This window comes from Alligator mississippiensis, unplaced genomic scaffold (genome assembly GCF_030867095.1).
Source record: "Alligator mississippiensis isolate rAllMis1 unplaced genomic scaffold, rAllMis1 scaffold_104, whole genome shotgun sequence".
NCBI classification, from domain to species: domain Eukaryota; kingdom Metazoa; phylum Chordata; order Crocodylia; family Alligatoridae; genus Alligator; species Alligator mississippiensis.
In genome coordinates, this window is record NW_026775392.1 from 2,413 (window position 1) to 15,140 (window position 12,728).

At 53.5% G+C, this 12,728-nt stretch overlaps 1 protein-coding gene and 2 non-coding genes across 3 annotated transcripts; 2 read left to right on the forward strand and 1 right to left on the reverse strand.

Moving 5' to 3' along the window:
* Positions 1-412: 412 nt before the first annotated feature.
* TRNAT-AGU (transfer RNA threonine (anticodon AGU)) lies at positions 413-486 on the reverse strand. Its single transcript has one exon. It is a non-coding gene; the product is annotated as a tRNA-Thr (tRNA).
* A 4,307-nt stretch (positions 487-4,793) lies between these two features.
* Positions 4,794-4,876, forward strand: TRNAS-UGA (transfer RNA serine (anticodon UGA)). The gene has a single exon. It is a non-coding gene; the product is annotated as a tRNA-Ser (tRNA).
* A 2,087-nt stretch (positions 4,877-6,963) lies between these two features.
* On the forward strand, positions 6,964-12,479 carry LOC132247475 (perilipin-3-like). The gene is made up of 6 exons (XM_059720205.1): positions 6,964-7,081; positions 8,168-8,255; positions 9,069-9,354; positions 10,159-10,358; positions 10,777-10,905; positions 11,014-12,479. Exons 2-6 carry the CDS (start codon positions 8,193-8,195, stop codon positions 11,380-11,382), a joined length of 1,047 nt encoding a protein of 348 aa, XP_059576188.1. The 5' UTR covers positions 6,964-7,081; positions 8,168-8,192; the 3' UTR covers positions 11,383-12,479.
* The last annotated feature ends 249 nt before the right edge of the window (positions 12,480-12,728 follow it).

Below are 12,728 nucleotides of genomic sequence, written 5' to 3' on the forward strand. Positions count from 1 at the left end.
AGGGCCGTCACAGGTGGCAACTATTGGGCTGCCACCCGGGTTACAAGTTGAATTTCACTTGGGTCTTCCTGCATCAACCAAAGACAACCTTTGAAACATGAGACGGTCTCTTGGCAAGAAGAAAAAAGTCAGACCCATGGATTTCCTATGAAGAATGGGGGTTTACATTGCACAGGGCTGCAGTTCTACTTAGAAACAGGGAAGGGATCCCACTCTTCCTGATGGTTCCCCACTGTAAACACAGCACTTGACCTACCTCTCAGCAGACCCCATTTCTTGTTAATTGGAGACAGCTTTAGTTGTCAATCAAAGTCCCAAGGGGTGGGAAGATGGAGCCAGAAAGCTAGTATTGACTCTAGGTTCAATCCTGTTTTGATGGTAAGAAACCTTCCATTGTGGTGAGAAAGGAAGCAGATACTGCTGGGATTTGAACCCAGACTCCCCTATTTACTGAACAGGTGCTTTTACCAACTAAGCCACAGTGCCCACACATAGGAAATGCTCACCCACCCCTTTGAAAATCACCAGTTTGCTTTGGGAATTAAGACAGAAGTGTTTCTCACAAGTTAAAGAAGTTGGTGGTGGGGGCAGGTGGCCTGAGTTTGAGGCAAGGTCTTCACAGACCTGACCTGACCCCAGGGCCTGGCCCCAGGGAGTCAACGTGACTTCAGCCCAACCTGGCAGCTGCACACCCAGTGCCAGCAGGGCCCCGCTGTCTCCTCTCTGCTAAGCGGTTCCCTCCTCCCAGGCCCCTGCACAAGGTGCATGCTCCTGAATCCATGCTCCAAAGCCGGGCAGTATCCTCAAGAAGCCATGCATGCTCATGGTGTTGTCCTCACATCTGGCATAAATCACAGAGTGGCCCATTCCTGTGTCTTGATGGAGGATGAAGCGCTGGCTCAGGTTTCACAGGAGCTGTAACTTCACAGGAGGAGCGTGTCGTCACAAAAGGCACCAGGAGTGGGGGTGCGGGATTTGATAGTGTCAGAACGTGGTGTGCCTGGACCAGCAACAGAAGTTGCAACCTGGTCCCCGAGGCAGACAAGTGAGTTAGTCCTCACTCGAGCAAGCCACTAAGGGCTGCTATTTCCAGGCAATACCTTGCAGCAGCCACAACATGCTGTATGGCTCTTCTTCACCAGGCTTTCCTCAGAAGATGGCTTCCTTCGTCAACACGGGCGTAGCTTCTTATGAAGTCAGCTGCAGCCAGGAAAGCTTATGCCTCCTTGCATGAGTTACTCCCCCAAGTATTACCCTGCCCTGCCTTCTGCCAATATAGCCATACTGTCCCACCATCGAAGAGGGGACCATCCTGTCTGTGAAGCAGGCTGGGTTGAAGGTAAGTCACAAGCATAAAGGAGATGAAATGCAGCCATATGAGGAAAGGCTGGGAGAACCAGGTGAGGTTGGCTTGGAGAAAGTTCAGGGGGCACGTGAGGACAGTCAGTGATTTTGGACAGCTTGCCATAGAGAGGAGGGAGGAGAAGTTTCTCCCCCCACTGCAGAGGCTGCCGTCTGCACTGAGCGCTGAGACAGACGCTCCGCAACCCCGTCATAACAGCAGGGCCAGGGAACAAGGTGCCCATGGCACCCGTGGGCTCTGTTTCATCGGAGGCGGGGTAGTGCCTGGAGAAGGGCGGGTTTCATCCAGTGCACCCTGCATTTGCGCAGGATGTAGGAGTAGAAGACGATGGTCCTTCCCAACCTCACGACTCAGAGGAGACGCTGACTCCATAGAGCTGATTCATTATTGGCACTTGCCTGGTCCTGGCATGGGCAGGGAGAAGCCCCCTGCCACTGACATGCTGCTTCAGCCACGCGGTCCACACTGGACTGGAAACAAGTTGTTTTGGCCCACGGCTTGTAAAAGGTCGCCAGTCCATGCTCCAAGTCGTGTGGAGGCAGAGACAATTACATGTAGTTAGAAAAATTCATTTTCTTGAGCAGCTGTATCTATTCAGCCCCACTGGCCTAATAGCAAAGACACTGGTGTCTTGGATCAAAGATTCTGGGTTCAAATCTTCTCCCACCTTCTCCCCTGGGGCAATGCAAGGGAAAGCTTCTCCTACAGAAGTACTTACTGGGTCCTCTTCCTGTCTCTGTTGGGGTAGTGGAAGAGAGACCTCTGTGTCCATGTAGGTGGTGAGAGGAGTGTCAAGGGCTAGAAATATGTGGGGGTGTTGTGGTGCAGTGAGAGCATGCTTGGGTCTGTGACTTGTCATTGGAGCTTCTAGTTTCCAGGGCCTTCCTCACAGCTGGTGTGAGGTGAGCATAGCTGGGGGCTCTGCTCTTGGACCGTATTCATGCTTTTGCACGTATCTAGACCTGCACCATCTGCCTTTCAGGTTTCTTCCCAAATTTCCCCTTGCCTCATCTTGGCATCCTACAGGGACCTGCCTGGGCTCTTTCTGCTGCTGCTCTGAGCCAGGCTCCTTCTGCGGGAGCAGCTCTGGTATGTCTCGTTGTGTTTTCCTTGCACTGTCCCTTTACGGCTAACGCCCTCATGCTCAGCACCGCAGGGTTCGCTTTGCTTGTGGCAGTTTTGCAGCACTGGGGACTCCACGTTCTCTGCCCTGAGGATCCAGAGACATTTCTTGGTTCTTCTCTCTGCACCGGACTGGACTCTGTCAAGTCAGAGGCAGAGCAAGTACAAGATCTGCATACATCTACTGAGGCAATTGTTGAGATCCACCCTGGATATGATCCCAGAGAGTTATAATAGGAAATAACTGCTAGTTCAGCCCAGGAGTGCCCAGAGCATTGTTGCTGAACTCACAACATATTAAGCTCCCAATGAAATGCAGCAGCACAGTCTCCCAGCCCGAGGGACTGGGTTATCTCCTGGCTTCTCCCTTTTGTCAGCATGTGAGAGGAAGGCTGTGGTGGGTGCTGCAAGCACATGTCATCACCTGCCTCCTTGGGATGGGAGTGCAGGCAGCGATCAGGGCTGTGGCTGCTCGGCTCGTGGTGTCCCTCCATGGTGTGGGGTGGGAAGAGGCTCTGCCTGTTTGCATTGAAGGCAGGGAGGGGAAAGACAAACCTGATGAATAGGGGGTGAGGGCAAAGACCTTTCTCTTCAGCCACAATCCTGTCAGCTGCAGTATACCAGCTCTTGTCAGCTTTTAGCTGTGTTATGTGTAAGTTAGGCCATATTAGCAAATGAGGCAAAGGGAAGTAGAATAGAAACTGAGTCGGGGTAAAAGAAATTTCTTAAAAAGAGGAGCCAGTGTTAGGACATGAAATGTTAATTAAGTTTTCAGGTTAGCATCCTCTATCTCAACCAACAGGATGATGCAAGATCATCCCCTTTCTCCCCCAGATTGGCAAAGGTCTGTCTGGTAATGCTGGATGAAAGGAGGATAAAAGGAGTGGGATGGAAAAGGGATCCATTCCCTGTGATATGACACCCTCTGGTGTCCTTTGTTGAGGTTCCCACCTGCAAACCTAAGTGAAGATCTAATGCCTCTTAGTACTTAGTCTTCAGATTTCATAGTGTAAGAGTGATGTAGCCGTGACAGTACAGAGATGATGTGGGAGCCAAGGATCTCTCAGGGTGCTCTATCTCACTACACCTGCTGCATAGTTGGGATAGAGTTAGAGAAGCTTTCCAATGCAGGATATTCTTGATCTAAGGAAGACTGTCTAAAGATTCAAAAGGTGGTTTCCCTGTCTCAGCTATGAAGTTGTTCCAACGTAAGATATCGCCCTAAGAAATCCTTGCCTCTCTCCAAATCTGAGTAACACGTCCCCAACAAGCTGGACGGCTCTAGAATTTTTCGATTTTTGAAGATGTAAAGATTTTACTTTGTAAGACTGCTTATTTCTACTTAGATCATGAAGTCTATACACTTATGAAATGCATGTATGTGTATTTGTGTATGTGATTCTGTATTGGATAGCAATACTCCAAGATTTGCTAAAAGTATTCATAATTGGAGACTTGCAGTAAAGATTGCTTCCTCATTCACTCCATTGAAGGAGGCTAGTTTTGCAGGAGAACAGAGGCTGTCAAAAGAAACCCTCATACCCTGAAATCGCCTTTAAGGGCCAACCAGGCTTTGTGGGAGTTGGGAGGGAATAAAAATCCCTCTGGGCAGGAAACAAGACACACGCTTCCAGAGAGGTCTGGAGAACCACGGGGAACAAGAAAACCGTTGTTTGTGATCCGATGGTGCAATGTCAGTGCACATGACCCCACCTCCGAAGGCTGCGTCTCCAAATCATAGTGGGCTCAGGTGTTTCTCCTGGAGTTGTTCAGATCCTGTGAGGGTGCCACCTGGCAGTGGGGGCAGCAAGACACCCTCCACAGGATCTCATCATTCCCCACCGTTGAGAAACTCTGACCTAGACATGCTCTCCCTTGCCCAGCTCCTTTAGCTCCTTTGCTCTCCACACGTCCAGGGCCCTGTCTCTCCTTGGGTGTCTGCAGGTGCAACAGGAAGAAATGTCACATGTTCACCTGCTGTTGGAGTCCAACAAATATCTGTGCAAACGAAGCAGAGGTTTTCTGGATGCTTGACATCCTGGTCTGAGAGAGAGCACTGAAGTGAAGTGACAGCAGAGAGCTCTGTCTTTGCCCCCGCGAGAAGCAGCCTCTCTGGTTGAGGACAGCAAGATCGCTGCCCGGGTAACCAAATGGATGTGAAGTCGCTCCATGGCCACAGTGATAGATTTTGTTTCCAGATTCTGGACTTGGAGCGAGGCTTTTCTTCATCATTCATTGTCATCACTGCTGTCTTCTGCCTCTGGTCTTTCTCTTTTCCATGGGTTAGGGTTCCATACTACAAGACCCAGCTGTGGTGGCCGAGTGGTTAAGGCGTTGGACTTGAAATCCAATGGGGTTTCCCCCACGCAGGTTCAAATCCTGCTCACAGCGTCTGTCTTTGTTTAAGTTCATTCTCCATGCAATGCAATGAAATGTTCAGTTCTGGCTATACAATAACTTCTCAGAGGATGTGGAGAACTATCCCTTGGGCTCTTAAGGAAGTAAGAATATAGTCTTCTACCTGAGGTGGAAAGCAAAATTCAAGCTAATGAACTGGAAAAAAACAAAGTGATTTCTAAAAAAATACAGTCCCAAATTCAAAGACAGCACTGGGTCTACTATCCTCTGCCTTGGGGTTTTAGACTCCCCTTGTACTTTACAGCACAGTAAGATTCTTTTCACTCCACAGGCCAAGGGGGACACTGGGGAGGTGAGGAGGGAGGAGGTATAGGAAGATGGGAACTACCTGCTGCAGCCAGTGATGTCCCTGGCTCACCCCAGCTCCCCATGAAGGCAATTCCCACAGCTGGACTCCTCTGGTCAGTAGGGGAACTCCAGGACAAGACTACGAAGGACTTATTACAGCATGCATCCAACGCAAAAAGAAAAAAAATGGAACCAGTTTCTACAGGACCAACTTTACAAGCCGCAAAACAACCGTCAGAAGAACATCACCAATACGGTACACCATGTTAACATCATACTCGATGATCATCATTTGATCCAGTGGGAGCATCTACGCCAGATGCTTACCATGCAGCAGCCTAATTAGCTCTGCAGTAAAATCTCAGGCAGGACCCACGCGAGAAGCAGTTTGCCTTTTTAGCAACACAAAATGTGGCGGCACAAATCTGTGCCACTGTTTGTGCCCCAGTGCATGCCCCTGCCTGGGTGCTTTGCAGTAGGGCACATTGTCCCACTGTTCCACCTACTGCAAGGTGGGAGGAGGGGTGGTGGGGGCACAGGGTGCCTCGGCAGGCGCTATCTCTAGCCTGCACTGAGGCACCCTGTGCCCCAGCCACCCAGGCAGCGGCACGTGCTAACAGGGGAAGCAGGCAGCCCAGTGCTGCCTGCTTCTCCCTCTCCATGCACTGTGAACCCTTGCGCTGAGGCACCTGCACCCCGCGCACCCCGTGCAGCCGGTCCCCATCTGGCTGCTCCCCTGTCTCAGCGTTTCTCAGCGCAGGGACTCCACATGTCTCAGCGCGGGACCTCCACTGCGGCGCCTCGGCACTGAGGCATGCACAAACGGGAGCAACCAGCCCAGGGCTGCCTGCTCCCCCATTTGGAGGAACCCTGCGCCCCAGTCAACCAGGGACCAGCTTGCTGGGGCGCAGGGTGCCTCAGCACGGGGGCTCGACAGCGCACGGATATGGGAGAGCAGGGAGCTCCAAGCTGCCTGCTCCCCATCTCTGCGTTGGCCCTGGCACGTGACTTTGGCTTGGTTTGCACCACCTTTTTTCTATTTTGTGGCAAACGTTTCAATGTCTTTTACTTTCTCCTCCCACCACTTGTTCTTTCAGTCTCAAATTTTGCTCTGGGTCTCAGCTTTAAGCGGCGTAATATGAAAGCGAAGCAATTTAAAACATCTCGGAGTAGTGTTAGTTTAAGGTGCTGAATGGACTTTAAGGCAGCAGGAAATCCCGGGTCATGCAAACACTAACACAGTCGCGTTGACGTAAACAGGAAATGTTGTTTCCTCTACACACGGCCAAAGTGGTCACAAATTAATTTGCTTCTGTTTGAAGCTGATGTCATTCTGCCAATGCCTAGTCTCCCTCAACAGAATTGTATCAGGTGAGTTAAAAACCAGAACAAACAAGTCACAGTTATGACAGGCACCGAGGTGTGGGAGGCAGAGACAAATTAGATAGCACCTCTTTAGGAGACCAGGAGTTGCACATGATCGGTTACTAAATGTGCCATTAGGGAATGCACCTATTGATTGGCTTAACTATGTGGAAGGCTTTGGATCTGTGTACCCTTGCAGCTCCCTGTTCTGTTACCCAGGCTAATCACCTGGCTGAAAGCAAAGTTAATTAATTTATAATCACTGTGCCAGGTAGGAGAGGAGGGCCCCTTGAGAGCAACACCTAATTGGTCTGGACAGACAGTACCTCTTTCTGATTGCTCTGCAGAGCTGTCTGTCATGTGGGCCCTGCCTGCTGCTGACTTTATCCCAGGTATATAAGGGCTGGGTTGAGGCAGGTGGTGGTGTTGCTGCATGGTGAGAGATTTTGGGTTTGGGTTGTGTGTGGTCTGCTCTGAGCTGTGAAGGTGTTTATATCTTTCCAGTTGCTTTTCTTGGTTTCTGGGGTAAGAATATTTCTTGTGAGGTCTGTTTTGCTGTTCCATTTTTTTAGAAGATATTGGCTGGGCTGGGCTGGGCTGGGCTGTGCAGCAGAATCTGTATTAATAACTCTTAAGGGTGCAAGTTATTAGTTCTTCCTCTAATCTAAAAAGAGCTGATTTGTGCCTTGGGCTGGGAAAAAGTCTCCCTAGTAATTCCTTGGGTGAATTGCTGCTTGACCTAGGATAAGAGCAGGATCCTGGCTCAAGAAAAGAGCCTTAGTACCTAAAGGGGATAGTCTCCCTTGGTGGCTCTGCTCCCTGGGAAGAAGGAAAGCTGTTGCACTCAAGATGCAATACCCACCTGGGCTGTGCCTAGTCACATGGAAAACCTGTGTGAGAGGCAGGCTGTGCTTCAGCTTGTGGTGTGAGGTAATGGCCTAGTTGCCTATGCTCATGCACTAGGCAGTGCTGGTTGAGGTTTCCCAAGAGTGCTGATGACTTGGTGGAGAGGGCAGGCAGGGCTGTGCTTGGAGAGAGGGCGGCCACCAGGAAACCGCAGCTGATCTAGAGAAGGGAGCTGAGGGGTTGGCTTTCCCTCCCCTTCTAGCTCTAGGAGTGGGGGCAGCAGGTAGCTCTTCCATCCTGGCTCTCTGGGCAGCAGTGAGAAGAGGCTACCTTGTCTCATGTGCAGAGGCTGTGTTCCCCATCAGTGTGTCCTGGCCCTGCACCCCAGTGGGGTGTGCTGTTGCTCCTATGTTTCCTACTATGCAGTGGATTCCTGAGCAACTTGCTGTGCTGGTGAGCAGGAGTGAAGGCCCAGGCAGTAGTACTTGGCTTGGAAATGAGGTTTTGTCATCCCTGCCCTCAGTGCAGCTGGGCCAGGCCTGAGTGCTTGGCTGGAGTGGCTCTTGTGGTCCGCTGTCTGGCTGCTGGGCTGTCCTACCCTTAGCAAGCTGCATGCTTAGGATAGCCCCCACTCCACTTCAAGGCAACTACTTGTACAAACAGCTGTGCAGCTCCTGGAAATGCTGGGTGGGGGGCAGGGAAGCTGCAGTCTCTGGGGTACTAGAAGGTATGCTGCCTGCTTAGCTCCTCGCTGCTTTCTCCTAGTTTTCAGTGACTCTATTCCCCTGCCATGGCCTCCAAGGACAGTGATCCCCGGGCTGCCATCTCTGAGCCCCAGGGGCAGAAGCAGCAGGTAGGTGCACCCTGCAGTGCTGGGGCTGCCTGGGGTGGGTGTGGTCCTGCTTGGGACTAGGGACCCTGCTCCCGAGCAGCCCAGCCTGGTGCTGGTGCCAGCTGTTGTGAGCCGAGAGTGGGGAGCAGGCCCACCCTTGGCAGGGAGTGGGCTCTGCTCGGCAAAGCTGAGGGACTGGATGAGTCCCCCTCGGCCCCAGAGCAGTCAAGTGCTGGCTCTGCCCACCCTGAGACCTCCTCTTCCTGTGGGGTGAATGTGTGACCGTTTGAGCTCAACGGTGAATAAGTCAATGTATATGCCTGAGGGCAGTTGTCCTATCTGGCCATGTGGAGAAGGAGGGTCCTGGAGGTCCAGTTCCTAAGGTAGCCATGAAAATGGAGTCGGTTGAGGGTAAGTGGAGCTGAGCAGGAACTGGGGCGTGTAATCCTCCACAATGAGTCTGTGGCCAGCTTGTTACAAGGCTGGAGACTCAATGGCAGGACCAGTGAAGGCTGTGAATATTTTCCACAAGCCTTGGAGGCTGCAGCGGCAGGGGGCTGGTCAGCCCTGGTCCAGCTCTGCTTCCTGCTGCAAGGTTGGGAGGCAATGTCCACAATAATCCCTCTGCCCCATGGGAGTGAGGACCCTTTCTGAAGCCCTGTGGCTCCGTGCCACCTGTAGAGCCTCGGGAGGAGGCAGCCGTGAGGTTATTGCTGACAGAAGTCTTGGCAGCATCTTCAAGGAGGCGGACAGGCCCTCCTCTACCCAGCTCCTGTCATCTTCCCTATGCAGCCCTGTGCTTCCAATGCAGTAAAAACTCTCTCCCTCCCCTAGGTGCCTGCAGAGGCCAAGGACCTGGATGCAGCTCCAGTGGCAGTGGCCAAGGATGCTGTCTGCAGCACAGCTGCTGGGCCCAAGGCTGCAGTGTCCAGCATGGTGGATGTAGCCAAAGCAGCTGTCCAGGAGGGTGTGGAGAAGACCAGATTGGCAGTGACCAGCAGCGTGGATGCTGCAGCGGGCTTGTCTGTGGGCCAGAAAGTTACAAGTGACCTGGACCTGGTGCTGGGGAAGACAGGGCAGTGGGTGGACCACTACCTCCCCATGACGGCTGAGGAGCTGGGTGAGGAGACTGGTACCAGGGAGGGGGAGCTTGGCAGCTGGTGGCTCCATAACCAGGGCAGTGGGCATCCTACCCTTGTGGTCACTGAAGCTACTGACCTTCATGGCTTGAAAAGCCTTTCCCAGTCTTGTGGGATCTCCCTCTGGCTGCTCCTGGCACACATGGGGGAACTGGAGGACGAGTGAGGAGCTGGATTGATTCCAGCCTGTTCTCCTTCCCTCCAGGAGGGCTACCGCTTCCAGCGGGCAGTGCTGCACAGCCAAAAAGCTGTGCAGGAAGTGGCGACCATTGCTTTTTGCTATTTGAAGTAGTACAGTTGGGTTAGTGCAACACGAAGCGGCCACAAACACTGGGCAGGGGTGTCCTGGTCCAGGTTGCCCCAGCTCCAGTTATGCCATGGTGAGCAGAGCCTGGAGGCACTTGTGGTTCAGAGGCTGCTACTTGAGCCCTCTGAGGGTCCCACAGGCGGGATGACACTATGCAAGCCCCTTTGTAGGGCTTGGTTGGAGTTAGATTGTTTCACTGGGGTGGAGGGGTCCTCAACACTTTGGGGGCAGGGAGGCTGTGCCAGGCTTTGGAGGCATCCTCCTAACCCCCTAGCTTACACCCTCTCCTGCTCCCCCCCCTAATGCAAGGCAGCTGTGCCATACTTGCTTTCCCATGGGTTCACTGTCCTCACAAGCTCCCTCAGGGGCCCTGACCCCCCTTTTTCTCCCCCCCCCCCCCCTTGCCTGGGCTAATGCTTGAGTCTGCAGGTCCTGACTGGTCCCCACTGATGGGGTGGTTTCTCCTGCTTTCTTCCAGCTGCACTTGCTGCCTCTGTGCAAGGGGCAGAGGTGGCTCCACTGGAGCAGCAGAAGCAGCAGCAGAGCTACTATGTGTGCCTGGGCTCCCTCTCTACTCGCCTGCAGCAGCGAGCCTACCAGCACTCCCTGAGCAAGATGAGGAGTGCCAGGCAGAGCGCCCTGGAGGCCCTGGTCCAGCTGCAGCAAGCTGTGGACCTGGTAGGGCCTCCCTTCCTGCAGCACCCCTTCCTCCTCCCAGGGTTCAGGGCGTTGCAGGAGTTGGCTTGCAGGAGCTGGCCAGCCTGGATGTGTACCTGGACAAGCGTGCCGGCAGGGGCTGAATGTGCAGGGTTTAGGTACAAAAGGATCCTGAAGGACCTGTGGTTCGGGTGTCCCCTCCCTGCCCCATTTGGGCATGGGATCAAGTGGTCCCTCTTTCCCTAGCCCTTAGCTTGCCTGAGAACCTAAGTCTCCAGGGCCTGCTGCTTGGGGAGGACCTGCCTTCCAGTGAGGCCCGGTGGTATCTCTGCTCTAGTACCATTGGCTCCAGAAGGCATCTGTGGCTGCCTAAGTGGAGGAGGATGCTGTGGGGGTGTTGGCACTGTCCTGCCTTGTAACCTCATCTTGTGTGCCCTAGATTGGCTCAGCCAAGCAGACTGGGGATCAGATGGTGCACGACAGCCAGGAGAAGCTGCAGCAGCTGTGGCTGGAGTGGCGCCAGGGCCAGCCAGGAAGCCAGGAGGGGGACAGCACCCCACAGCCTGAGGTAGGAGTGCCCCTGCTCCAGAGCAGCCTGGCCATGCCCTGGGGCAAGTCTTGCCCCTAGGGAGCCTGCTGAGGCTTTCTCTCACTCTGGCTCCATCTCTCCCTGCAGGAGATGGGATCCCAGGCTCTGGCCACTGTCCAGACCCTCCTCCAGCAAGAGCAGGATGCCTGGCAGAGCCTGATAGCCAGTATCCAGGGGCTGCCAACCAGCATGCAGGAGCAGGTCCAGCAGGGCTGCCAGCACCTGGGGGAGCTCCAGGCTGCCTTCTCCAGTGCCCCGTCCTTCCAGGAGCTGCCTGAGGGGCTGCTGAGCCAGAGCAGGGAGAAGCTGGCCAAGGCCCAGGAGTGCCTGGATGATCTGCTGGAGTATGTGATTAAGAACATCCCCCTGACCTGGGTTGTGGGGCCACTTTCTCCTGCTGGAGGCTCTGCAGAGCAGGTGGAGGAGCCTGCAGGGGAAGGGAAGGTGGAGCCCTGAAGAACTAAACCCCTCTTGGGTTATGCCTAGTAAAGGGGTCCTTTCTCTCCAAGGGATTTGATTCAAGCTGTGAAGGTGGGGTAGTCTCATCATCTTCCTTCTGATGGGCAAGTCTTTTGCCCTCCCCACTGAGCTGGGTATTCACTTGGGTGTCCCAGAAAGGGCTGCCTTTCCCTGGATGGCTCTAATCCTGCTGTACCAATTGGCCTGTCAGCTGCCTCCTGATCGAAGGCTTCTTCTGCTCCAAATCCCTTGCCTGCCTTGTGCCTGTTTGGTTGCTGGCTTAGTGTTGATCACTGTTGCATTCACAGCCTGTCCTGAACATGTTCTTCCACCAAGTTGCAGGGAGGAAAGGAGTCCTCCTGAAGCAGTTTTGTAGAGGGGATGGTTTCACCTGCTACTAGAATAAATGCTGCATTTGAAAAAATGCTCTCCTAATTGGCTTCTAATTTGTTGGTCCCCAGCAACTCCTGTTCCTGCAGTGTCTCCCTTCCCCAGTTGACTTCCTCATCCTACTGCTGGAAAGGAAGCAGCTCATTCTCTTTTTTTCCTCGTGGCCTTGTCTCACTTGTTCCAGCTTCCTGCGTTCTATTATTCCTTGCTCCTGTTGTGCTTCTCACTTCCTCCAGTTCGTTACAGGAAACAGGAGGAGGAAGCAAGGCACCTGGTGTCCCTCTGTGTTTTGCCCACTTCCAGGAAGCCTGCAGGAACTATGTATACTTTTTGCCCTTTTCCCCTGCCTTCCTTTCTTCCCTAGTGCAGCAACTCCTTTCCTTCCTAAGAAGTCTCGGGGCTGAAAGCAGGGCATGTGGCTGAGAAGCTGGGTGGGGATCTGCATCTGAGGGCGGGAGGGCTTGGGGCTGGGACCAGGATGATGGGTTGGGAGAGCATGGGGCTAGGGCCTGAGCAGGAGCCGTAATCTCCTTGTTCCATCCTTGCCTGTTGAACTGATGCTGGTTGCATGGTGGGCCGCAGCTCTGCCCCAATCCAATGCTGTTACAGCCCCATAATCACAACTTCTGGTCTCACTTCCTTTCCTGCTTCTGACTGCAGTTCTCCACCTGGCTACAGCCCTATCCTAATACCCCAACCCATCTGCCTCACACCCATGGCTGGGGGTGAAGCCTGTGTGGGCTGGGTGATCTGTCCAGTGGAGCCAGGCTAGGCTTCCCACCCATCCCTAATTGGGTGGGACAGTCCTGGAATGAGAACACCAAGTCCTAGGCTGCATGACTTGGAGATGACACTTGTCTGGGGTTCACAGCATCAAGCAGGGATGTGGGGTTTCTGCTCACCACAGGAGATGATGGGCTTCCTCTTGTAGGCTGGCAGTGTTCTAGTTGGCA